The following is a 26008-nucleotide window of genomic DNA, read 5'->3' on the forward strand; positions in this document are numbered from 1 at the left end:
CTCTCCCATACCTACCCACAAGCTGCATAGTTCATTTTCTACTTAGTGTATATTGTGATTGCATTTGTCCACCTTTCCTTCTCTTATCAGTCTATTCTGAACTACATGATCGTTATAAATCACCATCTATTAGTTATGCTGACAAGTGCCTAGCATTCATCTTTTTTTGTATATTGTGACATATTTTACTCACTTTATGTATGTCAGTTTATGAATTTTAAAACAAGGATCTAAGCACAGCTATAAAACCTGGAGTTTAACTCACTGAAATTAACAAGACAGCAGTATGCCACAACCAAATGTCATGTATAGGGTAATAGTGGCTTAGGTTTGAACCTAAGCCACACTCATTAGCTAGATGTACCTGTCTCTTTAAAAGGCAGGCAGTGCTCAGTCCTAACGTTCAAATCCAAATGTGCAATTTGCAACACATCTGCAAAAACCCCAGTTGTTTCTCAAAATATCCTGAAACCTCTAAAATGCGTGGAAATAATACCAGCAAATACCAAAGACATAAAGAACATCCCAATGACAGGAACACTGACTACAGGGACCCTCACTGGTTTAGTACCACTGTGACAATGGGGGTCTGGGCAGACTTCACAATAGTTATAGGGAAGAAAATAGGGTGCATGCTAAGTAATTAGAGGAGCTGGTGAGTGGGGAGCAAAATAACTCAATAGAGGGGGAAGAACTTTAAAGAAACTCATCAGAGTCAGGGATAGGAAACATCTTAAAAGAATATAAAGCAGCCTGTAATACTGCTACTCAGATCTGAGTATTGTGGATTAAAGCCAGCCTGGGCTGGAAAGTGTATGAGACTCTTTTTTTTTTTTTGCCAGTCCTGGGCCTTGGACTCAGGGCCTGAGCACTGTCCTGGCTTCTTTTTGCTCAAGGCTAGCACTCTGCCACTTGAGCCACAGTGCCACTTCTGGCCGTTTTCTATATATGTGATGCTGGTGAATCGAACCCAGGGCTTCATGTATGCGAGGTGAGCACTCTTGCCACTAGGCCATATTCCCAGTCATGTTTGTTTGTTTTGTTTTTGTTGCCAGTCCTGGGATGTGGACTCAGGGTCTGAACACTGTCCCTGTCTTCTTTTTGCTCTAGGCTAGCACTAACCTCTTGAGCCACAGTGCCACTTCCGGCTTTTTTCTACATATGTGGTGCTGAGGAATGAAACCCAGGGCTTCAGGTATACGGGGCGAGCACTTTACCACTAGGCCATATTCCCAGCCCGTGTATGAGACTCTTATCTCCAGTAAACTCCAAAAAGCTGGAAGTGGATCTGTGGCTTAAGTGGTAGAGTGCTCACAGACTTGAGCACAAAAGCTCAGTGACAGTACCCAGGCCCTGAAGTCAAGCCCCAATACTGGCATTAAAAAACAAAATACAGGGCTGGGGATATGGCCTAGTGGCAAGAGCGCTTGCCTCGTATACATGAGGCCATGAGTTCAATTCCCCAGCACCACATATACAGAAAATGGCCAGAAGTGGCGCTGTGGCTCAAGCGGCAGAGTGCTAGCCTTGAGCAAAAAGAAGCCAGGGACAGTGCTCAGGCCCTGAGTCCAAGCCCCAGGACTGGCAGAAAAAAAAAAAAAAAAAAAAACAATAAATAAAGCTACCATATTCAGGCACAAGAAAACAAAGAAAATGTCTTTTATGAATGTTGCCAAAGAAGCAAGTATTCATGTGAAAGTAACATATGAACGTCTGTAAGAATGCAGCCAAGTTTCTCTCCATTTAGAAAAGGATCATCACCAAGAGATTGTAGTCTTCTCTTTGTTAATTCTATTACTTAAATCTTGCCACACCAAGATACCATTACCTTCTTGGTCATGTCACCAAAATCCTTTACAAGGTTTTTCAGATATTTTCCTTTGGAGACCATGGCAAATGAGACTATAATGCTGAACAGCAAGCGTTTTAAAACTACAAACAGGAGGCCATGGTATATGGTGTCAAGCGTGGGCCTCCGAGTTAAAGCTCTGGCCCCTGTGTGACCCAGGGCACATTAGCCTCTCAGCACCCCATTTGTAATGGGGGTAATGATGCCTCATGGGGTTATTATGAGGATAATGAGATAATGCATGTGAAAAACATCCAGTGCATGACCACACACACGCACATACACACACACAACCATTTAACACATTAGAATGCATGACAATGCCTGATACTTAGAATATTACATGGGCATGCTAATTTGCCTAGAGTATTCTAATATTTACCCCAAGTACTGATTAATCAGGTCAACTTTTTTTTTTTTTGCCAGTCCTGGGCTTGGACTCAGGGCCTGAACACTGTCCCTGGCTTTTTGCTCAAGGCTAGCACTCTGCCACTTGAGCCACAGTGCCACTTCTGGCCATTTTCTATATATGTGGTGCTGGGGAATCGAACCCAGGGCTTCATGTACATGAGGCAAGCACTCTTACCACTAGGCCATATTCCCAGCCCCTCGGGTCAGCTGTTTGGTTTTTATTTCATTTCATTTCATTTATTTATTTATTTTGCCAGTCCTGGGGTTTGAAGTCAGGGCCTGGACACTGTCTTTGAGGTTTTTTTTTGCTCAAGGCTAGCACTCTACCAGTTGGTAGAGTGCACACCACTTCTGGCTTTTTCTATGTATGTGGTAGTGAGGAATTGAACCCAGAGCTTCATGTATGCTGGGCAAACACTTTACCACTAGGCCACATTGTCAGTCCTGTTCATTTTTTGTCCTTCCATTTCTGTGCCCTCCCCCCTAATCTTCCCAAAGACAGGTAAACGAACAAATAAGATGAAAACAAAAATGAGGGGGCTGGGAAACAAAACAAGAAAACAAAAACGACAGAGAGAGCGAAAAAATAAACTTCTTTCCGTTTTCTGGATATTTGTTGCTGTTGTTTTAAAATAGGATCTCCCTTATGTAGCCCAGACTGGCCTCAAATGAACCATCCTAGCTGGGTGCCAGTGGTTCCTGTCTGTAACTTTCAGGAGGTTGAGACCAAAGGATCATAGGTTGAAGGTAGTCTGGGTGGAAAAGCCTGCAAGACTCTATCTTCAAAATAATCAGTAAAAAGCAGGGCTGGTGGTATGGCTCAAGTGTTAGAGCACCAGCCAAGCAGCAATCTGAGCAAGCTGCAGGTCTTGAGTTCAATCACTGGTACTGCAAAAACAAGTTTACCACCCTCCTTCAGTTTCCTGAGAACTGGGATCACAGATGTGGGCCACCACACCTGGCTGGCAACTTAAACAAAAAAAAGTATTTATGTATTTATTGTATTCATGGTTTATTTTTTGCCTACCCTGAAATCCTACTTATGCCTCTTGTATAGCTGGGATTACAGATACACACCTCCTCATTCACCCTTTTTTGGGAGAATGGGGGGTCCCACTAACTTTTTGGCCAGACTTACCTGAAACTTCGAACCTTGGGCCTCCTCCATCTCCAAGTAGCTGGGATTCTAGGCATGCCACACTATATAATAATCATCATTATGATTATTGCTTTTTTTTTTTCTTTTGCCAATCCTAGGACTTGACCTCAGGGCCTGACCACTGTCCCTGAGCTTCTATTTGCTCAAGGCTAGCACTCTACCTCATGAGCTCCACTTCCGGCCTTTTCTGTTTATGTGGTACTGAGGAATCCAACCCAGGGCTTTGTGCATGCTAGGCAAGCACTCCACCACTAAGCCACATTCCCACCCCCACCCCCACTATTTTTTTTTTTCTTTATGTATGTGTGTTCTAGTTCTGGGCCTTGAATCTGTGTACATTAGTCCTAGATGCTGTTCTTGAGCTTTTCTGCTCAATGCTTATGCTCTACTACTTGAGCCACAGTTGCACTTTTTTTTTTTTTTTTTGCAGTCCTGGGGCTTGGACTCAGGGCCTGAGCACTGTCCCTGGCTTCTTTTTGCTCAAGGCTAGCACTCTACCACTTGACCCACAGCACCACTTCCGGCATTTTCTGTTTATGTGGTGCTGAGGAATCAAACTCAGGGCTTCATGCATGTTAGGCAAGCACTCTACCACTAAGCCACATTCCCAGCCCTGGAAAGAATTTAAAATTTCTTTTTTTTTTTTTTTTTTTGCCAGTCCTGGCGACTTAACTCCGGCCTGAGCACTGTCCCTGGCTTCTTTTTGCTTAAGGCTAGCACTCTACCACTTGAGCCACAGTGCCACTTCCGGCTTTTCCTATATACACGGTGTTGAGGAATCGAACCCAGGGCTTCATGTATACGAGGCAAGCACTCTACCACTAGGCCACATTCCCAACCCCTGGAAAGAATTTTTAAAATGCAACATTTTATGTCCAGGCTGTGGATGTGGCTTAGTGGTAGAGTTCTCACCTAGCATGCTCCAAGCCCTGGGTCTGAATCTTCAGTATCACATAAGCAGAAAAAGCCAGTAATGGTGCTGTGGCTCAACTGGTAGAGTGCTAGCCTTGAGCACAGGGAGCCTCAGGGACAGAACTCAGGCCCTGCGTTCAAGCCCCAGGACCGGCCATCAATCAATCAAACTATATACACAGGGGAGCATATAACAGATTTAAAATTTTTAAGTTTTGAATAGATATGATTCAGAAGTACAAAAGGCTGCCATGTGAACATTTAAGAGAAGCTGGGTGCTGGTGGCTCACGCCTGTAATCCTAGCTACTCAGGAGGCTCAGATCTGTGGATTGAGCTTTGAAGCCAATTAAAGCAGAAAAGTCTGCAAGACTCCATCTCTCCATCAAAGACTGCAGCAAAACAGCTGAATGGAGATGTGGCTCAAGTGTCTCCGTGTGCCACTGACAGTGTAAAGCCCCAAGTTCAAGCCTGGGTACTGGTACACACAAAGAACAAGGGAACAAGTAATTACAATGTAAACATTGAGCCACAAGGACTCTGATATAAAGTCTTTTTCCCTTCTGAGGCTCTCTGCCTTCAGGTTTCTCTCCACAGGCAAGGTGGTGCCAATGGGAAATCAAAGGTTCTTCCAGAATCATTTCATGCCTGATTGTATTATGTATGCATGTCTGAGTGCTGGCCCGTCCTAGACCCTTCTAGGCCCCAGCCCAGGCCTGTCGTGGTGCTTTGGGGGCTGTGACTGGGAGCACTGTGGAGGGAGGGGGAGCCGCGCTCCTTTGCCAATATGAATACTGTTAGACACGCAGTGTGGTTGTGCACTCTTGGTATTCCAGCCCTGGGGAGACTGAGAGAGGTGAGGTCGACCCTGCCCCAAGAAACCAAAACCCAAACAAACGGCAACTCTGCGCTCGTGTGTTCCCCTCGCCCCGTGGCGTGCAGCGGTGAGTCTCACCGGGCTTCTGTGTCTGACTTGCAGGTGAACAGCCTGCGCGTGGCTGACCCTGTGGAGGCCTTGCCGCAGCTCCAGGACTGCAGCATCTTCATCAAGATTATTAACAGCATGTGAGTATGCAACGGCCCGGCCCACCCCTCTAGGGGAGCTGCCTGTCACGCGGGGGAGTGTGTGTGGGGAGCCGAAAGGCCAGCACTCTACCCTCGTTCTTTCAGTCTGGCCCCATCTGAAATCTTCTCCATTCTTGCATGGAAGGGCCCCCTTGCCCAGTCCCAAGAGCTCTCCATTGTCTTGTCTCAGCTGGAGTCTTCTGCAGCCCTCTTCTCCCTATTTGCAACCTTGAGGTCCTGCAATTAGAAAGGAGAAGCCCTTCCCTTCCCTTTGAAGGAGTGTTAGCACAGTATAGATAGTACACTTCCAGTGCCACTGTGATATTCCTGTGTTTTCCTTTGTTTTGTCTTTTTTTTTTGGTAAGCCCTAGGACTTGAACTCAGGGCCTGAGTGCTGTCCCTGAGCTCTTTTGCTCCATACTAGTGCTCTGCCACTTTGAGCCACAGTGCTGCTTCCAGTTTTCTGGTGGCTAGTTAGAGATAGGAGTCTCAAAGACATTCCTGCGTGGTCTGGCTTTGAACCATGTTTCTCAAATCTGTCTCCTGAGTAGCCAGGATTAAAGATGCGAGGCGCCGGCACCAAGCTTGTCTTTCTTTTTTTTCTTTTTCTTTCTGCCAGTCCTGGGGACTTAACTCCGGGCCTGACCACTGTCCCTGGCTTCTTTTTTGCTCAAGGCTAGCACTCTACCAACTTGAGCCACAGCATCACTTCTGGCCTTTTCTGTATATGTGGTGCTGAGGAATCGAACCTAGGACTTCGTGGATACGAGGCAAGCACTCTTGCCACCAGGCCATACTCCCAGCTCCTTGTCTTTCTTTTTAAAATAGATTTTCATCATACAGACCCATACTGGCCTGAAATTTGGGTCCTCCTGCTTCTGCCTCACAAGAGCTGGCTTACAAGCATTTGCCGTGCCTAGCTTCATTGATTGAGCCGTATTGTCTAGGTGAATAGAAGCAGGAGTGAGGGGTACTTAGTGTCCTCCATTGGCAAAGTCTAATGAGGCGGAGGAGCAGACAAACCCACGCAGGTGTTTTTGTTTTTTCCCCCTTCAGAAGTGTGTGGTGGTAGTGGGATTTCCTATAGGATTTTTAGAACTCCATTTTAGCTCTGACCAGCGCCTTACCTGCCTGAGCGCTTCTGAAAGAAGTCTGTTGGTCCATTTTCTTTCCCAGTTACTCAGGCCGGACATCTCTGTATTATCTTGGATTTTGTTTTCTCTCCTGGGCATTGATTTCTGTCCTGTCCCATTGTCCTTATGCTGGACACCAGGCGCTCCTGGCCCATTCTTCCCTAATGTCTCTTCATTCCAGTTTACTCCTGTCCCTGTAGTCACAAGACTTTTCTCAAATCCTCCTTTCATCCTCACACTTCAGTGATTCTTCATTGCTAGTAGATTGAAATCTAAGATCTTTGGCTTGGAGACTGGAGATACGCTCAGTGGAAGAGGTCTTGCTTAGTGTGTACAAGGCTCTGGGTTTGATCTTTAGCACCACCAAGATATCCCCCATATTTTTAGGTTGGTGTTTCGAGATCTTTTATCAAACATGTCAGCTGCTGGTAGGTGGGAGATTGCTTGAGCCCAGGACTTAAAGGCCAAGTGAGACCCTGTCTCCAAAATAACCTCCCAAATGCCTAAATAGCTTCCATCAGGGCCTCATTTCTTCTTCTTTTTTTTCTTTTTTTTTGCTAGTCCTGAGGACTGAACAGGGCCTGGATGTTGTTCCTGCTAGTCCTGGGGACTGAACAGGGCCTGGATGTTGTTCCTGAGCCTCTTTTTGCTGAAAGCTATCACTCTACCACTTGAGCTACAGTGCCAAGTCCAGCCTTTTCTGTTTATGTGGTACTGAGGAATCGAGCCCAGGGCTTCATGCATGCTAGGCAAGCCCTCTACCACTAGGCCACATTCCCAGCCCACCTCATTTCTTCTCTCAACTGTTGTTTGGGTTTTTTTGTGTGTGTGTGTGCCAGTCCTGGGGCTTGAACTCAGGGCCTGGGTGCCGTCTCTGAGCTTTTTTGTTCAAGGTTAATGCTCTGCCACTTGAGCCCTAGCTCCACTTCCGACTTTTTGGTGATTAATTGGAGGTAAGAGTCTTATAGTTTTCCTGTCTAGACTGGCTTCAAACCTGGCTCCTCAGATCTCAGCCTGTTGAGTAGCTAGGTTATAGGCGGGAGCCACCAGCGCCCCGCCTCTCACCAGTTTCGATTCCTTCTTTCTGCTGATAGAGTGGGAACTCTTGAAGCACAGCTTTTGTTACTTAGGTCTCCATGCTCCTGCTTGGCTTTTGCCCTTTTCCCCTTGATACCTGGTGTAAATTTACTTAATTTACTTAATTTACAGTTCTTTTTCTTTTTTCAAAGATTTTTTTTTTCTTTTGAGGGAGGTAATGCTAGGATTTGAGCTGTGCTTGCTACGTACGCACTCTGCCGCTTGAGCTGTGCCCCCCGCCCCCCAATGTGACAGAGGTGGAGTTACAAACCACCTATAAATCAGTCATTTGTAACTCCTAACATAAATGATTATTTTCTAAATCCCACGGAAGTGGTAGTTCCAGCTACTCGTTGTCAATGGCTGGTAGATGCGGTAGGTAGGCCCTTGACTGTCATAACAGTAGGTAGCAGATTCTCCTGACTTCTGAGTAGATTGAAGAACTTTCGTTTTGTGAAAATACCGAGTTCTTGGCCTGATGGCAGGGCAGTAGATGCGTCCAGGAGCGAGGGCATATGTGTGTGTCTCTTTGGTCTAGCCACTGCTGGTTTATAACCAGGAAAATTTTTTCATAGGGAAGCTGAAGATGCCAGCTCAAAGTTGTTTTCAGAAATGTACCTGAGAGTTAGACTAGGGAGCTGGGGAGAGCAGGCTGGTAAATCCCAGGCTAGCTCAGCTTCTTTCTGATAATGCAGGGTAATGCAGACCAGTGCCTTGGGGAGCACAGGTTAAGTTGTCCTGGCTATTGCATTTCTGATGCTGCTTTTGCTGCTGACCTGAATCAGAATCATTGAGAGGAACACAGTGCAGGCTGGCAGGGTTGTCAAGCACAGCGAAGCTGGGTTTCTTGGACACTTATCTGTGGGAAATGCATTGTTATTGACTCCTAACAGTTTTTCTCATCCTTCTGAGAATGACCGCCTAAAGCAGAGAGGCTGCCTTGTCTGTTGGATGGCTGTGCATAGCAAAGTTGGCGGAACTCATTTCACCAGGAAGCCTAAATGTCTGACTTGTACTGACAGTGACCTCTGCTGTTCACAGTGAAAAGCAGCCCTTTGCTGCCAGTCAGCCCAGACACTCCCAACAACCTGCCAAGCTTTTAGCCACCATTACAGCATGGGCAGTTGTGAGTGGTACAGTGGCATTCCCAAATGCTGTAGCTGATCCTGGGCTTTCCTGCCTTTGTATATGTGCTGGTACTAGGGTTTACATTTCTTTTTGGTAGATCATGGGGCTTGATCTCTGGGCCTGCGTGCTACCTCTGAGCGCTTCAGCTCCAGGCTAGCTAGCACTCTACCACTTGAGCCACAGTGCACTTCTGGTATTTCTGGTGGCTAGTTGGAGATAAGAGTCTCATGGACTTTTCCTGATTGGGCTGGCTTTGAACCGCAGTCTTCAGATCTCTTGAGTAGCTAGGATTATAGGTGTGAGCCACCAGCACCGGGCTCCCAGGGTTTGAGGCCTCTTGCTCTCATCTTTTTGGTTCGTGGCTGGCACTCTACCACTTGAGCCATACCTCCCACCTGGCATTTTGCTAGTTAATTGGCGATGGAGTCACAGGCACTTTTGCCCAGGCTGGCTCTGAACCAAAGTCCTCTTAAGTTTCAGCCTTCTAAGTAGCTAGTATTACAGGTATACGTTGCTAGTACCTGGTTTTATGCCCTCTTCTTTAGAAAATATTCAAGCCATTTAGTAGGATGCTGAAAGAAGATCACTTGATTGTAGGAGCTTAAGAGCAGCCTGGACAATATAGCATGATGCCTGTTTTCTCCTTTTCCCTGGCTTCATCTCAAGAGACATGAGACAGAAAAGTAAAGAAGAAAAAAAAAAGTGTTCAGTTTGGTTTAACTCATTTTTTTTCAAACATATAACCAGAGAAAATCAGTTACATATTTTATTTTATTTAGTGGAATACACTTAGGCAAATACCACCCTACCCTGAAGCAAGTTGACATTCCCAGCTCTGTGTGGGTGGGGAAGATGGCTCATTGAGGAATCAGTGCGGATGTTAGTGCCTCTGCAAGCCCCTGAGCGCAGGTCCTGTGTCCAGAATGCCTCTTACAGGGCTCCGCTCGGGAGACACGTTGCAGTCCCTTGGAAGATGAGGATGGCAGTAGCTCACTGTCTTGGCTTGCATGCTGCGTGTTTCTTACAGCATATCTGGCACTGTGGGGTTCAGGGCCTGTCCAGAGGGTTGGTTGAGACTTCCCACAGTCCCTTTAACCAATCAGCATCTTCAGTTGAGCTTGGAAAGGAAAGCAAGGGCTCTCAGACAGTGAAGCCCAGTTACTGTGAGTAGCTAGTAGTCGCAGCCTGGCTCTTTGAGGTTGTCCCTCCCGCCCCCTTGCCTCCTTCCTTCCCTGCTCTCCCCATATTTTGCCTTTGCAGTTAAATGAGGGCCATTCAGAAACATGAATCACCGAGCATGGTGGTTCACGCCTGTAATCTCAGTATTCAGGAGATAGAGACAGGAGGATTGCAGAGTTTTGAAACCAGCCTGGGTTACGTAATGAGTTCATCTCTCAAACCACAAGCAAAAAACAAACAAAAAGAGATGGATTACCCTTTGACCCAGCCCCACTTCAGCCTTTGTCCCAGCGTGAGACTTGCTCTGTCACTGCAGAACCTTGTCCCTTCCTTGCCATGGGCTTCTCTCACTCCCTACAGCCATATTTCCCAGCCGCCTGGCATTTTAGAGTAGAGTCATTGGGAGTTGTTTAATCTAGTTTGTGCTGCCTTCATCTCCTCTTGGACCCCTTTTTCATATTTGCAAATGGGAGGGCAGTGTGTCCTCTTTTCGAGAAAGACCCCACTCTCACCGACATTCCATCAGAATAAGTGCTGAATAAGCGCATCTTCTTACTGGCCCCCAGGCCCGGTATAGAACAAGTGTGAAGGGAGGAGAGGTAGCGTGGTAAGCACACAGGCAGAGGTGGCTAAGTAAGTACTGTGGTCCTAACACTGTTCTTAGTCGGTTGTGGGGCTTGAATTTAGGGCCTGGGTGCTGTCTCTGAGCTCTTTTGCTCAAGGTTAGCACTCTTCCACTCTGCGCCACAGTTCCACTTCTGGTTGTTAATTGGTGATGAGTCTCACAGACTTTCCTGCCCTGTCTGGCTTTAAACCATGATCCTCCGATCTCAGCCTCCTGAGTAGCTTGAATTCGTCGTGAGCCACCAGTTTCCGGCTTTAATACTTGTTCTTTTCCTAGCCATGGCACTGAAGAGGGCCAGCAAATCCTGCAACAGCCAGTGCCAGAGAGACTGGACTTCGTGTGCAGTTTTCTGCAGAGTAAGTGCCTTTCTTCTCTAGCCAGGCAGCTCTGGCTCCTGGAGTTTGAGACGCCAGAGGATCCAGTCAAGGGTGCTGACTGAGCTGAATACAGCCAGGTCAGACTCCCATGCAAGAAGTGTGGCCTTTCAGTCCCGAGTCTGTCTCCCATCTGCCTGCCAGGACTCAGCACCTTGGTCTTCTGTTCCCCCTAGTCTGAGAAGTCAGAGGAGAGGAGATCCTTATTGCTTTATTTACCTAGGCAGGAAAAAGGTTTTCTCACGTAACTTCCCAGATAAGTGTTCAGGGGTAAGTACAGGATCAGAGGCGGAGACCTCACTGCCCACGGCTCTACACCTTTCTGGACATAGGTTTCCCGTCTCTACTATAGATGCAGATAATCACACTTCAGCTAGGTGGGCGGATTCAGGAAGAAGCTACTAGCACAGTGCTTGTCAGCTCCCCTTCCCTGATCCAGACTTAGGCTACGGAGTTGTCATCTTTGATGTGGGGAGCTGTCTGCACCCCATCCTCAAGAGAACTGTAGAGAAGGCGAGGCACTACGGAGATGAAGCAGCAGAAAGTTCGTGACTAAGGCTGGACCCTCTGGCAGCACAGGAGCCGGGGGGGGGGGGGGCGGGGACGGGGGGCCTCAGTTGCTCTGTCCTCACACGTGGGCTTCTTGTGTCACCTTAGTTAGGGCAGGACTCTACAGTGACCTGGAACTTGGCTCCCTTGGTGGAGCTAAGGTGCTGGGAGGTGACAGGTGAGCTTGTCCTGAGCCTGTCTCTTGCCTGTCCTGGCGCTGGGGCCGGGGCTGCCTGCAGATGGCAGTGTAAGGCAGCTGAGGACTCGGGAAGAAGGAGGGAATGTCTCTTGTCCCTTCCTGGCGGGGACTCTGCATTGCCGAGGACATCGGGTGTGATCCCAGGAAGTTCACCTCTTCCCTACATTGCTTTCATTGCAGGAAATCGAAAACCTTCTTCTTCTCCGGAATGTGTCGTTTCTGTACAGAAGGCGTTGGAGGGGTCAGAGCTGGAACTGGCCAAGGTACCGGTGGCACCGATCCACACAGGGCGGGGAGAAGTGGCTGAGAGACTGGGGGGCTGACTCCCTATGCAGAGGGTTGGGGAGTGCTTTATTTCTGTGGCTCTTGGAAGCTGGGTGTAGGACCAAGACAGCCACCTGTGTACCCTGGAGGCCAGTCCTAGGCAAGGGTTCGAGAAGTCTGGTCTTCTGACAGAGGTGAATAGACCTGCACTGGAGGCCGAGTGAGGACCCTTAGGAGCCAGTCTCAGCGCGCCGTCCTGTGTTCCCTCTGCGGGTCTGTGGCGGGCCTTGCCTTTGTGTTTGCCTGCCATGCTGGGCACTTAGCCGTGCAGGAATCTTGGCAGCTTTTTTTTTCTTCATGTTGATGGAGTCCTTAGGTAAGAAAAACCAAAATCAAAGTGTGTCCTAAGGCTCATTAGCCTGGTGGCCTGGAACTGCTAACTAAAGGCATTTTGGGTGACAGTAGCTCAGAGTCCTCAAACCTCCCTGAGTAGGAGCTAGGAGCACTGGGTGGGAGCACTGAGTGGGAGCACTTGATGACTGCCTCCTGTGTGGCTTGTAGATAACCATGCTGCTCTTGTACCACGCGACCATGAGCTCCCGGAGCTCCCGGGACTGGGAGCAGTTTGAATACAGGATTCAGGTATGCACTTGACTTTGGCCTGGCCTGTGGGCCCAGCCTGGCTCCCCTCTCCTGTTGCCTTATCTTTTCTTTTTCATTAATTTGGTTATCTTTTTTTTTTTTGCCAGTCCTGGGGCTTGGACTCAGGGTCTGAGCACTGTCCCTGGCTTCTTTTTGCTCAAGGCTAGCACTCTGCCACTTGAGCCATAGCACCACTTCTGGCCATTTTCTGTATATGTGGTGCTGAGGAATCGAATCCGGGGCTTCATGTATATGAGGCAAACACTCTTGCCTCTAGGCCATATTCCCAGCCTGGTTATTATCTCTTAAGTAGTTGAACAAAGGGATTTCAACTCGTCGTGTGAGTTATGCATACAGTGCATCTTGATTAATGTCATCCCTTCCATCATTCTCCCCCATAGTTCCCATTCATACTGAAATAGCGCAGCTTGTTTTCTGAAGAACCATGGTTGTAACGGCAGCCATTTCTTACAGAAAATGCTGATGAGAATCACTAAGGAGGAAATAACACTTGCTGGTAATTTCTTCCCAGATATAACTCCTAACTTTTAAAACAACAGACTTCCCAAAGTCTATTTTTTGTTTTGTTTTGTTTTTTTGGCCAGTCCTGGGGCTTGAACTCAGGGCCTGGGCACTGTCCCTGGCTTCTTTTTGTTTAAGGCTAGCACTCTTCTACCTCTTGAGCCACAGCACCACTTCTGGCTTTTTCAGTTTATGTGGTGCTGAGGAATCGAACCCAGGGCTTCATGCATGCTAGGCAAGCACTCTACTGCTAAGCCACATTCCCAGCCCCCAAAGTCTGTTTTTTAATGTGTGTATTTAACTATGTTGTATATTTGAATAGTGCATAGAAATTAAATTCTCTTTTCATGAATGTTGCCTCTGTGTGTGAGTGTGTGTGTGTGTGTGTGTGTAAAAAACACACTCCATCTCATTCCTTCCCCTGTTGCCAACAGTGGTGCTAGAAGCTATGTGGTCACAGAGCTTGTAAGGAATCTTACTCTGATGTACTTGGAGGGGAGGCAGTGGGGAGGGAGGCAAGTGGGGGGATGTGCAGTGCGATCCTGCCTGCTGTGTCTCCTGAAGGAGGGTGGGACAGAAGATGAAGGTGATGAGGGCTGGAAGGTGGCCTCTGCTCTGCCTGGATGGGAGGCGGGCTCTGGCTTCTTGAGCTGGCTGCTGGAGGCATCTTACGACCCAGAGAGCTGACCCGGTGGATTGGTGTCTGTGGTCTCTGTGTCTTTTTTTTTTTGCCAGTTCTGGGCCTTGGACTCGGCCTGAGCACTGTCCCTGGCCTCTTTTTGCTCAAGGTTAGTACTCTGCCACTTGAGCCACAGCGCCACTTCAGGCCGTTTTCTATATATGGGGTGCGGGGGAATCGAACCTAGGGCTTCGTGTATACAAGGCAAGCACTCTTGCCACTAGGCCATATTCCCAGCCCCATGGTCTCTGTATCCTTTCTCACTGGGCCTGGCAGGGTGTGGGTCTGGGCCTTGGGGCTTTGAATCAGAGAGGAGGAATGGGGTCCGTCAGTGTCTGGGGCTCAGGAACCTGAGATTGGCAGGAGTAGAGTCCTGAGCCCTCCCGCGCTCTTCTCTGATTGCATATGAGGCTCCTTTTCTCCTCCCATGGCGTAGGCTGAGTTAGCTGTCATCCTGAAGTTCATGCTAGACCATGAAGATGGACTGAATCTTAATGAGGATCTACAGAACTTTCTGGCAAAAGGTGAGTAGGCCACTCCTGAGGATCCCCTCATCTGTGTGGATTGCAGTGGTTGTGGAACATAGTGGGAGTGTGTTCCCCAACACATGACATAGGGTCAGTACTCAGGAATAAAGTGTTTTTATTTTTGTCAGTTGTGGGGCTTAAACGCAGGGCCTGGAAGTTGTCCCTGAGCTCTTTTGTTCAAGGCTAGTGCTCTACCACTTTGAGCCACAGCTCCACTTCTGATTTTGGGGGTGGTTAGTTGGGGATAAGAATTTGCCAGACTTTCCTGCGCAGGCTGACTTTGAACTGTGATCTGCTCAGATCTCAGCCGCATGAGTAGCTAGTGTCACAGGCATGAGCCACCAGTGCCTGGCCCAATGTGTTTTTAAACAGTCATGAGTCTAGGCTTAGAAGCTGGGAACAGATAATTCGCTTTCCTTCCAGGAAGCTCATATTCTGGGTGGGAGGCAGGTACATAACAACCAGCAAGGACAATAGGAAGCCAAGTATGGAACATGCCAGATGGCTCCTGGCGGTCCAACCGAAAGCGAGAGCCTTGCCATTGTCAGCTGAGGACCCTGACAGGTTTGGGCAGGCTCTCTTCTGGCTGTTGAATTGGGGCTGCTGTGTATGTTGAGGTCTGTGAGGTGGGACTGGGAGCGCAGCGTGCCGAGAGCTCTGGGCCGGATGTGGGTGTGCAGGGTGACCACTGGGCTGCAGGAACCACGGCACAGCACAGGGGAGGAGGAGGGACAGAGGGGAGTGAAGAGAGAGCAGACTCCTGCCAAAGTGCTCATGGGAACCAAGGGAAGAGGCGGTTTGGAGAAAGGACACCTTGGTTTAGTAAGAGCTCAGAAGGGGAGAGATCTGGAATGGAAGGTGGCTGCAGCATGAGAAGCAGTCGGGAGCTGGAGGGAGCCCCTGCACAGGACTCGACTGGATTGGGTAGTGTTGACATGGAAACGTTGCACCTGATTTTGGTTGGATACGGACCTCCACTGTCATGTTCCACCTAACCCCTCCTCTGCACAAAAATGTCAGCAGATCCACCCCTAGAAGGCAAGTTCTCACATGGTGTGAGAATGCATGCAGGTGGGCCTGGCCTGTAATCGCACTGAGGAAATAGGATCGAGGTTTGAGACTCCATGTCAACAAAGACGCCACGCGCCGTTGCACTTGCCTATCACCCTAGCCGAGTGGGAGCTATAGTTAGGGGGACTGTGGTTCAAGGCCAGACCTGGGAAAAAGTATGAGACCCCTGAAAATAAAAGCCCACAGGGGTGGGGGTGTATCTTGAGTGGTGGAGGCCTAAGTTCAAGCGCTGGTACTACCTTCCCCTCCCCCCTCCAAAACGTGCAGTCCTTTCACTCCTGCACTGATGTTGTCTGTCTGTCTTCTCTCCCGCAGCGTCCGTCCCTTCCACCTGCTCTGGCACATTGTCTGAAGGGCTCTCCCCACCCAGCCACCAGGGCAAGAGGGATGTTCGCTTTCTAGAGCTCCAGAGAGTTGCCTCCTCTTCGAGTGGGAACAGGTATGTCCGGGCGCGGGCCTCCATGCCTGGCCTTCCGGAGGCTGAGCTGCTGGCCTGGGTCTCCCCGTGCGAGGAACCGTCACGCCAGGCCGCTCTCTCCATTCTCTGTATATGGAATTCCTTTTTCCTTGGAGAATATGTACCCAATTCCCCCCCCGCCCCCCCCAAGACAGCAAGGCATAGAGAGAAGCAAGAGATGTCCGGGTCATGTGACAAGGTAGCACAGCAGATGGAAGCCTGGGGCTCGGGCCTCGCGGCCAGTGCTCCCTTCCCAGGCTGCCGCTCATTGCTTCCCATCGTGGGCTCTCCCCCTGGCACCTGCATCACCTCCTTCCTGCCTCAGCTTCCCCTCAGGTTCTCCAGCCTCCCCCATGGGTGACATCCTGCAGACCCCACAGTTCCAGGTGAGGCGGCTGAAGAAACAGCTGGCAGATGAAAGGAACAACCGAGACGAGCTGGAACTGGAGCTGGCCGAGAACCGCAAGCTCCTCACCGAGAAAGGTAGGTGACGGGCGGGCCGCAGGCGCAGGCACCTGGGACTTCTCTCCAGGGGAGCGCTGGTGACAGCGTCGCCTCCCACAGTTGTCCCCTCCGCTGGCCCGGCGTCAGGCCGACCTCCCGGGAGCTGCGGTCTGTTCTTGCCCCCACGCCCCCTTTCCCGTAGACTGGACGCTGCGCGCCTCCTCCCTCCTCCTGCTCCATGGCTCTGTGCTCACTCTCCTCCCCCCCTCCCCGCCACGGGGCAGACACACAGATGGCCCTGATGCAGCAGCGCATCGACCGCCTGGCCCTGCTGAGCGAGAAGCAGGCGGCCAGCCCGCCGGAGCCGCGGGAGCTGGAGGAGCTGCACAGCAAGAACGAGAGGTACGGCTCGCCCCGCCCTCACCTGCCAGCCCCGCCTCCGGTTCTGAGCACCCCCCCTTCTCACTAATCCCCCCCCCCCCCCAGCCTCACCGTGCGGCTCCATGAGACTCTGAAACAGTGCCAGGACCTGAAGACTGAGAAGAGCCAGATGGATCGCAAAATTAGCCAGCTTTCTGAGGAGAACGGCGACCTTTCCTTCAAGGTCAGGGGGCCGCTGGCTTGTGTGTCTTCGCCGAGCCCCGTGTCCTTGGCCCCTTTCCTTGTCCTGTGACTGGCTGCGGCCAGGGTCCTTGCTTGTGGCCCTGCAGGTTCATGGTCGGTCCTGAGAGGGAAGTGTGGTTAGCTGTGGTTGGATGGGAGGGGCAGGATCTGCGCAGGCGCTGCCCTGGCTTCGACCCTGGGTGATGGGCCTCCTCTTCGTCTCAGCTGCGGGAATTTGCCAGTCACTTGCAGCAACTGCAGGGGGCACTCAACGAGCTGACCGAGGAGCACAACAAGGCCACTCAGGAGTGGGTGGAGAAGCAGGCCCGTTTCGAGAAGGAGCTGGGCACGGCCCTGCAGGACAAGGTACCATCTGGTGGGGAGGCGGCCACATGGGAGACGTGTGCAGGGCGAGCTCAGTCTACTTGCTGGCTCTCCGGGCCCTCGGGGCGTAGATGTCTTCTCAGGGTTCGGTAATGTGCTGTGGTGGCATGGCGTGGCTTAAGTCCAGGACACTGTGACTGCTGGCGTAGCTCTCGGATAAGGTAACCTGTGACAAGGGAAGCCAAGCCAAGCGCCCCCTGCTGAAGCACTGCCAGTTAGCACCAGCGGCGCCTTGCACGTGGGCCTCTTTTACCCGAAGCTGGGGCTTTTGTGACTTGGGAACACGTACATGGCCTTCTCGGGTTGAGCATCTCTAATCTTCAACATCCAGAACTTTTTTTGGAGACAGAATCGAGCTGTGCAGCCCAAGTTGACCTTGACTATCCCGTTCCCACCTCCTGCATGCTGGGATCGCACCATGCTTGGCTCAAAGTCCAAAACGTTCTGAGCATGATTGTTGGAGCTTGGAAGGATGCTCAAGTTTTATTGCTGTTGTTTGTTTTGTTTTGTTTTTTTGCCAGTCCTGGGGCTTGGACTCAGGGCCTGAGCACTGTCCCTGGTTTCTTTTTGCTCAAGGCTCACACTCTACCATTTGAGCCACAGCGCCACTTCTGGCTTTTTCTATATGTGTGGTGCCTGGGAATCGAACCCAGGGTTTCATGTATACGAGGCGAGCACTTTACCACTAGGCCATATTCCCAGCCAGTTTTATTGGTATTAATAAGAACTAAACTTGGCCATTTGTTAAAACCATGTAGCCGTTGCACGAGGGACGTAGCATCTGGAGTCAGGTTCGCTTTAGAGGTGCATCGGGGCAGTGCCCGCTACTAGCCAGCAGTGGTGGGAGGTGGCACAGAGCTGATGTTTTCATGCTGGTGCTGAAGTGGGACCTCGGGGGGTGAGGACTGAGGAAGGCTATGCAAGAAGGAATTGGAAGTAAGTGCGGTAGCTCACGTTGTGATTTCACTCAGTCCTGGAACGTGGGGCTGGAAAGGTCCCTTGTGGGTCCAGGCCCGTGGCTTTCTAAGTCAAGGCAGTGGGACACGTAGGCAACGGAGCGCCAGGCTTCAGAGCAGTGGCGAGGCCGGGGATGGGCCAGGGCTCCTTGCCCCGCTCTCTTTACACGAGTCACTCTACTTCTAGAAATGCCTTGAAGAAAAGAATGAAATCCTCCAGGGAAAAGTTTCACAGCTGGAAGAGCATTTGTCCCAGCTGCAGGAGAACGCTCCGCAGGAGAAGGGCGAGGTGCTGGGCGACGCGCTGCAGGTAGGCATGCCCACGCGCAGCCAGGAAGGCCCGGGTGCGGGGGCTGTTCCCACGCAGCGTCGTGCTGATCCCCGTGCATCTCTTCTACCAGCTGGAGGCCCTGAAGCAAGAGGCAGCCACTCTTGCTGCGAACAACACCCAGCTCCAGGCCAGGGTGGAGACGCTGGAGCAGGAGCGCGGCCAGCAGGAGGCCCAGCTGCTTGCCGAGAGAGGCCGCTTCGAAGAAGAAAAGCAGCAGCTGGCCAGCCTGATTGCCGACCTGCAGAGCTCCGTGTCCAGCCTGGGTCAGGCCAAGGAGGAGCTGGAGCAGGCCTCCCAGGCCCAGGGGGCGCAGCTGGCTGCCCAGGTGGCCTCCCTGACCGCAGAGCTCGCCACACTCAACGCCACGCTCCGGCAGCAGGACCAGGAGCTGAGCGGCCTGAAGCAGCAGGCCCAGAAGGAGCAGGCCCAGCTCGCGCAGAGCCTGCAGCAGCAGGAGCACACGGCGCAGGGCCTCCGCCGCCAGCTGGAGGAGCTGGGCAGCCGTCTGAAGGAGAAGGAGCAGCAGCTGGAGGAGGCGGCCCAGGAGCAGGCGGCCGCCAAGCGGGACCATGCCCAGCAGCTGGCGGCCGCGGCCGACGCCCGCGAGGCCGCCTTACGGGAGCGGGATGCCGCTCGCCAGCAGCTCGAGGCGCTGGAGAAGGAGAAGGCTGCGAAACTGGACATGCTGCAGCAGCAACTTCGGGCTGCCAAGGAGGCCCAGGACGGCGCCCGGACCTCGGTGACGCAGGCCCAGCGGGAGAAGGCGGAGTTGAGCCAAAAGGTGGAGGAGCTCCAGACCCAGGTTGAAGCAGGCCACAAGAAGTGGCGCGAGGCCCAGGGCCAGGTGACAGAGCTGGAGGCCCAGCTGAAGGCTGAGCAGCAAAAAGCAACTGAGCGAGAAAGGATGGCCCAGGAGAAAGGCCAGCTCCAGGAGCAGCTGCAGGCCCTGGAGGAGTCCTTGAAGATCACCAAGGGCAGCCTGGAGGAGGAGAAGCTCCGGGCCGCAGAGGCGCTGGAGGAGAAGCGGCGCCGCGTCTCCGAGCTGGAGGCAGAGTCGCGAAGCCTGGCAGAGCGGCAGAAGCAGGAACGGAAGGAGCTAGAAGAGGAGAAGGCTGGGCGCAAGGGGCTAGAGGCCCGGCTACAGCAGCTTGGGGAGGCCCATCGGGCTGAGACGGAGGCCCTGCGGCGGGAGCTGGCCGAGGCCGCGGCCTCCCAGCGCAGGGCCGAGAGCGAGCGGGAGCGGCTGGCCAAGGAGGCGGCGGCCTGGCGGGAGCGGTGTGAGGAGCGGCAGCGGGAGGAGGCCCAGCTGGCCACGCTGAGGGAGGAGCGCGACAGGGCCCGCCACGAGCTGCAGGAGGCCAAGAAGATGGCACAGGCAGAGTCCCACAACGAGCGCCAGATCAGCCGGCAGCAGAGTGAGCTAGCTCAGCTCCACGCCAGCCTGGCCAGAGCCCTCCAACAGGTCCAAGAGAAGGAGGTCAGGGCCCAGAAGCTGGCGAGCGACCTGTCCACTCTGCAGGAGAAGATGGCGGCCACCAGCAAGGAGGTGGTCCGCCTGGAGGCCTTGGTGCGCAAGGCAGGCGAGCAGCAGGAAACCACCTCCCAGGACGTGATGAAGGAGCCCCCGAGGGCCAGAGACAGGGAGGCCGAGTGGCTGGAAGAGCATCCGGGACGGCCGTTCTGCAGCACGCAGGCCGCACTGCAAGCCATGGAGCGCGAGGCCGAGCAGATGGGCAGCGAGCTGGAGAGGCTGCGGGCGGCGCTCATGGAGAGTCAGGGGCAGCAGCAGGAGGAGCGCGGGCAGCAGCAAAGGGAGCTGGCAAGGCTGACCCAGGAGCATGGCCAGGCCCAGGCTGACCTCGCCCTGGAGAAGGCGGCCAAGGCAGAGCTGGAGATGCGGCTGCAGAATGTGCTCAACGAACAGCGGGTGGAGTTTGCCAGCCTGCAAGAGGCGCTGGCCCAAGCGCTGGCCGAGAAGGAGAGCAAGGACCAGGAGCTGGCCGCGCTTCGTGGGCAGGAGGCAGCCCAAAGCGCAGAGCTGAGGGAGCTTCAGCAAGCCCTGGAGCGGCTCAGGGCACAGCTGGACCAGAAGGCACGGGAGCAGCAGCCCTCGGCGGGGGCCGGCGATGGGGCCGGCGCTTCTGCAGGAGGCCGCGCGGAGGCGGCCGGCGGGGAGGCTGCGGTGCCCGAGCTGGAGGCGCTGCGGGCGGAAGTGAGCCAGCTGGAGCAGCGGGGTCGCCAGCAGCAGGAGCAGGCCGACGGCCTGGCGCGCAGCCTGGAGGGCGAGCGCGCCGCCCGGGCCGAGCAGGACAGGACCCTGGAGGCCCTGCGGGCCCAGTTAGGGGAGAAGGCCCGGGAGCTGGAGCACAGCCAGGCCGCCTCGGCGTCCGCCCAGAGGGAGCTGAGCGCCCTGCGCGCCAAGGCTCAGGAGCACAGCAAGGCTGAGGAGGAGTGGAAGGCCCAGGTGGCCCGGGGCCAGCAGGAGGTGGAGAGGAAGGGCAGCCTCATCAGCAGCTTGGAGGAGGAGGTGTCCATCCTGAACCGGCAGGTCCTGGAGAAGGAGGGCGAGAGCAAGGAGCTCAAGTGCCTGGTGGCTGCCGAGTCGGAGAAGAGCCAGAAGCTGGAGGAGAGGCTGCGCCTGCTCCAGGCCGAGACGGCCAGCAGCAGTGCGCGGGCGGCCGAGCGCAGCTCCGCCCTGCGGGAGGAGGTGCAGAGCCTGCGGGAGGAGGTGGAGAAGCAGCGCGGGGCCGCCGAGAGCCTGCGGCAGGAGCTGGCCTCGCAGGCCGAGCGAGCCGAGGAGCTGGGCCAGGAGCTGAAGGCGTGGCAGGAGAAGTTCTTCCAGAAGGAGCAGGCCCTGTCGGCCCTGCAGCTGGAGCACACCAGCACGCAGGCGCTGGCGAGCGAGCTGCTGCCGGCCAAGCACCTGTGCCAGCAGCTGCAGGCCGAGCAGGCGGCGGCCGAGAAGCGCCACCGGGAGGAGCTGGAGCAGAGCAAGCAGGCGGCCGGCGGGCTGCGGGCCGAGCTGCTGCGGGCGCAGCGCGAGCTGGCGGAGCTGGCGCCCCTGCGGCAGAAGGTGGCGGAGCAGGAGCGGGCGGCCCAGCAGCTGCGGGCCGAGAAGGCCAGCTACGCCGAGCAGCTGAGCGTGCTCAAGAAGGCGCACGGCCTGCTGGCCGAGGAGAACCGGGGGCTGGGCGAGCGGGCCAGCCTGGGCCGGCAGTTCCTGGAGGTGGAGCTGGACCAGGCCCGGGAGAAGTACGTGCAGGAGCTGGCCGCGGTGCGGGCGGACGCCGAGGCCCGCCTGGCCGACATGCAGCGCGAGGCGCAGAGCGCCGCCCGCGAGCTGGAGGTGATGACGGCCAAGTACGAGGGGGCCAAGGTGAAGGTCCTGGAGGAGAGGCAGCGCTTCCAGGAGGAGCGGCAGAAGCTCACTGCCCAGGTAAGGCGCCCCGCGTGCCCAGGCCGGGCCCCCTCCCTGCTGGGGAGCCGAGAAGGAGGGGCGCTGGCATGGCCCCCCTTGCCCCGGAGGAGGAATCCCAGCGCGCGCCCTCCCGCCCAGCCGCGTCCCCAGCCTCGACCACCCGCGCCTAGTCCCTGCGGGACGCTGCCAGCGCCCCGGCCCGGCGAGCCCGGCACCCGGGGCCCCGTCTCACTGTCTCCGTTGCCCCCACGCGCAGGTGGAGCAGCTAGAGGTATTTCAGAGAGAGCAGTCTAAGCAGGTAATGCCGGGGGTGCTCGCTAAGTGCTGGCTGCTTAAGCGGTGACCAGCGTCGCCGTCGCATGAGCCCGGCCGCAGCTTGCCTCGCCCGCCCGCCCCCGTTGCCGGCTGTTTGTGAAGGGGCGGGGCGCCCAGGAGGCCGCCTCCGCCACCCCAGGTCGGCCTCCACCCTCTCCCCCCTCATCCACCCGTCAGGGACAGAGGGCACCCCGGCTCGCGCAGGGCCGCCTCCACCCCGCTCAGCTTAGGCCTTCGTTCCCGTGGCGTGGACTCAGCTGAGCCCCCGAGGAGGCTCACGCGGCAGTGCTGGCGGGGTGGAGGGGGGCTAGAGCGCCAGCACCCACGCCTCCGGGGCCTGAGACACCACGCCTGTGTACTGGGGAGTTGGCGAGATCACTGCCACCCTCCTTCCCGTCAGCACAGGCCTGAAGACTCTGGCCCTCCGTGCTTCCTGTCGCGCCCCCAACCCAACCCCCCCTGTAAGCCTGACACGGTGGAGGACCATCGACAAGCAAACAGTTAGCAATGGAGCCCTTGCCTGCCCCCCTCTGCTGCCTGGCCACGCCTCCTCTCCCACAATGCCTGGAGGAGCCAGGGGTGCTTGTGTGTGGCTGCTTCGTGGGAGTGGGGGGCTTGTGTGCATGGGCTGCCCTCGCTCTTGTCCCCCCCCCACCCCATGCTAACCGTGCTGCCGCATGGCTCGCACCGGCACTAACAGCTCACGGTGACGGAAGAGACCGGAGAGCTGGGTTTTGCTTGGTTCTTGGGGGGCGAGGGGGGCAGCCATGGGGAATGTCTGTTTGTGCCCCCAGCGGGGGAAGTTCCGGGTTGGACACTGATTAGGGTGGCTCCGGCCGGGGCTGCGGACGGGCCCGAGTGTCCTGCAGGAATTGGTAGTGGCGTGGAGACGGCCTCTGGTTTGTCCCGATGTCGGGAAAAACTTCTCCCAAATGGCCTGTCTGTTCTTCCCCACCAGATGGAAGAGCTGAGTAAGAAGCTGGCTGAGTACGACCAGGCCAGCAAGGTGCAGCAGCAGAAGCTGAAGGTGGGACCGCTAGACGGGCGGGGCAGAGGGGTGAGGGGATGGGGGAGATAGGAGGGAGGCTTGGCACCCAGTCCCAGGAGGCCTGCGTGTGCCCTCTGGGAGCTCGAGGGAAGAGGAGTGGTTCCCATCCCTCAGTGGCTCACGTCTGCCGCCCCGCAGCCGCAGCCGGTAGTGCGAGGCTTGCGGGTGAGAGGTGGGCGCGGTGCGCAGTCCACAGTTGCAGAGCACTGAGCGTCGCCCTCACGAGGTGTGGTTTAGGTCAGGCTGGTCTCTGACTTGGGTCTGCTGCTCACTCGGCCTCTGGGGTGGGGTGTGTGCCGTCGCGCCCGGCCGATGGTGTGCTGGTGGGGCTTGGGCACGTGAGGCGCCGTGGTCCGTTTGGGGTGATTTTTTGCGGGGGGTCCTGAGCATCTGGAGAGAAGATGGTGGGTGTTGGCACGTGTGGAGGCCGAGCCGCATGGCTCCGTGGATTGGGGGGCAGCCTTGCTGACTGGCCTCTTCCCCCAGGCTTTCCAGGCCCAGGGAGGCGAGAGCCAGCAGGAGGCCCAGCGCCTCCAGGCCCAGCTGAATGAGCTGCAGGCCCAGCTGAGCCAGAAGGAGCAGGCGGCTGAGCACTACAAGCTGCAGGTGAGGAGCGGGGCGAGCCCGCCCTGCCGTGCCCTGCGCCCGAGGCTGCGCCCTGCCCCACCCACCCTATATGCCCACACAGATGGAGAAAGCCAAGACCCATTATGATGCCAAAAAGCAGCAGAACCAAGAGCTGCAGGAGCAGCTGCGGGACCTGGAGCAGCTGCAGAAGGAGAACAGGGAGCTCCGAGCGGATGCTGACCGCCTGGGCCGGGAGCTGCAGCAGGCAGGGCTCAAGACCAAGGAGGCCGAACAGGCCTGCCGACACCTCACGGCCCAGGTGCGCAGCCTGGAGGCCCAGGTAAGCACCCGCCTCACCTCGTCCTAGGAGACCCCGGCACCCTCCTTGGAGGCCCCCCCGCTCCTCGGCTTGCTTCGCTCCTAGGTGGCTCATGCAGACCAGCAGCTTCGAGACCTGGGGAAGTTTCAGGTGGCAACTGATGCCTTAAAGAGCAGAGAGCCGCAGGCAAAGTCCCAGCTGGACTTGAGTATCGACAGCCTGGATCTGAGCTATGAGGAGGGGACCCCACGCACGATGACCAGGTCAGAAGGCCCCTCGCAGCACGCCCCGTCTAAGCACTGGGCCAGGGAGATGAATTGATGCTCTCCCTTCGCCCTCCGAGAGTGCAGCAAGGAGAACAAAGCAAAAGCCTTGCAGGACTGAGGCCAGAGGCGTGCTCAGGGCAGAGGAGGGGCAGGGGCCTGGCTTCCCCCGGCCCTGGGGACCTTGGAAGGATTGGAATGGAGGACATGGTTGGATTTGCATCTTAGAAACATTCTGATAGCCAGTGTGCAAGTTAGAGCCGCAAACAGTGCTGGGCTTTAGACCTGGGCAGTCTTTGCTTATTACCAAGCCAGGCCAGGTGAGAGGAGCTGCGGCCGCTGCTCAAGGAAGGGGACGGGGGTGCGCGCGCCCACCCACCATGGCCCCACCCCCCACGGCCACACGGCGCCACCATGTGTCCAGTGGGCACCGGGCTGGCCCTGTGTTCCCTGCCCCGATGCAGGGGGTGAGCACACGGCCTTGTTTGGCACGGTCCCCAGCATGGCCTGCACTGTTGGTATCCAAGGCTGAGGCCGACTCGCGAGTTGCTGAAGTGGAGAGGTCGGGAGGCGCCAGGGGAATAGGGTGTCTTTTTCTTGGGACCTCTGAACAGTCGGCGAGGAGGTGTTGACCCCATCTGCCTGTAGCAAGTGTAGGAAACGGTCACTTGGGAGCAAGGGGCAGACCGTCCTTGTCGCGGTCACTTGGGAGCAAGGGGCAGACCGTCCTCGTCGCCCCAGGGCCGTACCCTAGCAAGTTTCTTTTCCATAGCAAGCTGCCACATACCCAGCCGGATGGCACCAACGTCCCCGGAGAGCCAGCCTCACCCATCTCCCAGCGCCTACCCCCCAAGGTAGAATCCCTGGAGAGTCTCTACTTCACCCCCATCCCTGCTCGGGGTCAGCCCCCCTTGGAGAGCAGCCTGGACTCCCTGGGGGACGTCTTCCCGGATTCGGGCCGTAAGACCCGCTCTGCTCGTCGGCGCACCACGCAAATCATCAACATCACCATGACCAAGGTCAGGCTGTGGAACTGCAGGGCGTGACCCCGCTTCTCTCACAGGCAGGAAAGCCGGTCCCGGGAGGGCTTGAATGAGCCCTGTGCCGGCTGAAGGGCAGAACCCGCGACCCGACCCACCGCTGGGCCCTGGGCCTCATTCCCATCCCCAGGAGGCTGGGGAGGAGGAGGGGAGGTGCTGCTGGTACCGCGTGGGACTGCGCTCGGGAATGGGCATGGCGTGACGTTGCAGTGTCGGGTCCACCGTCCTCTGCCATGATCCATTCTCTCTTGCAGAAGTTAGATTTGGAGGAGCCAGACAGTGCCAACTCGTCCTTCTACAGCACGCAGTCGGCGCCCGCCCAGGCCGGCCTCCGAGCCGCCGCCTCCACGCAGTCGCTAGCTCGCCTCGGCTCCCCCGACGATGGCAACTCGGCCCTGCTCAGCCTGCCCGGCTACCGGCCCACGACTCGCAGCTCTGCCCGCCGCTCCCAGGCTGGGGTGTCCAGTGGGGCCCCACCAGGTGAGGGGACCGCAGGGACT

General features: G+C 55.3%; 1 protein-coding gene across 7 annotated transcripts in view; it reads left to right on the plus strand.

Moving 5' to 3' along the window:
• Positions 1-26008, plus strand: part of Numa1 (nuclear mitotic apparatus protein 1) — a 75415-nt gene that overhangs the window by 46528 nt on the left and 2879 nt on the right. For 5 of the 7 annotated variants that reach the window (XM_048359421.1, XM_048359422.1, XM_048359420.1 and 2 more), the window contains exons 3-21: positions 5309-5394; positions 10813-10892; positions 11839-11921; positions 12484-12564; positions 14202-14289; positions 15679-15802; positions 16146-16303; positions 16549-16666; positions 16751-16868; positions 17093-17233; positions 18395-18517; positions 18609-21974; positions 22213-22254; positions 23230-23298; positions 23806-23925; positions 24008-24226; positions 24311-24468; positions 25241-25487; positions 25763-25988. In XM_048359421.1, the coding sequence (XP_048215378.1) occupies positions 5309-5394; positions 10813-10892; positions 11839-11921; positions 12484-12564; positions 14202-14289; positions 15679-15802; positions 16146-16303; positions 16549-16666; positions 16751-16868; positions 17093-17233; positions 18395-18517; positions 18609-21974; positions 22213-22254; positions 23230-23298; positions 23806-23925; positions 24008-24226; positions 24311-24468; positions 25241-25487; positions 25763-25988 (5647 nt within the window). The remainder of the gene's footprint in view (positions 1-5308; positions 5395-10812; positions 10893-11838; positions 11922-12483; positions 12565-14201; positions 14290-15678; positions 15803-16145; positions 16304-16548; positions 16667-16750; positions 16869-17092; positions 17234-18394; positions 18518-18608; positions 21975-22212; positions 22255-23229; positions 23299-23805; positions 23926-24007; positions 24227-24310; positions 24469-25240; positions 25488-25762; positions 25989-26008) is intronic. The other 2 variants (XM_048359426.1, XM_048359425.1) reach the window with 2 other exon arrangements.

This window comes from Perognathus longimembris, chromosome 13, assembly GCF_023159225.1.
Source record: "Perognathus longimembris pacificus isolate PPM17 chromosome 13, ASM2315922v1, whole genome shotgun sequence".
Taxonomy (NCBI): domain Eukaryota; kingdom Metazoa; phylum Chordata; class Mammalia; order Rodentia; family Heteromyidae; genus Perognathus; species Perognathus longimembris.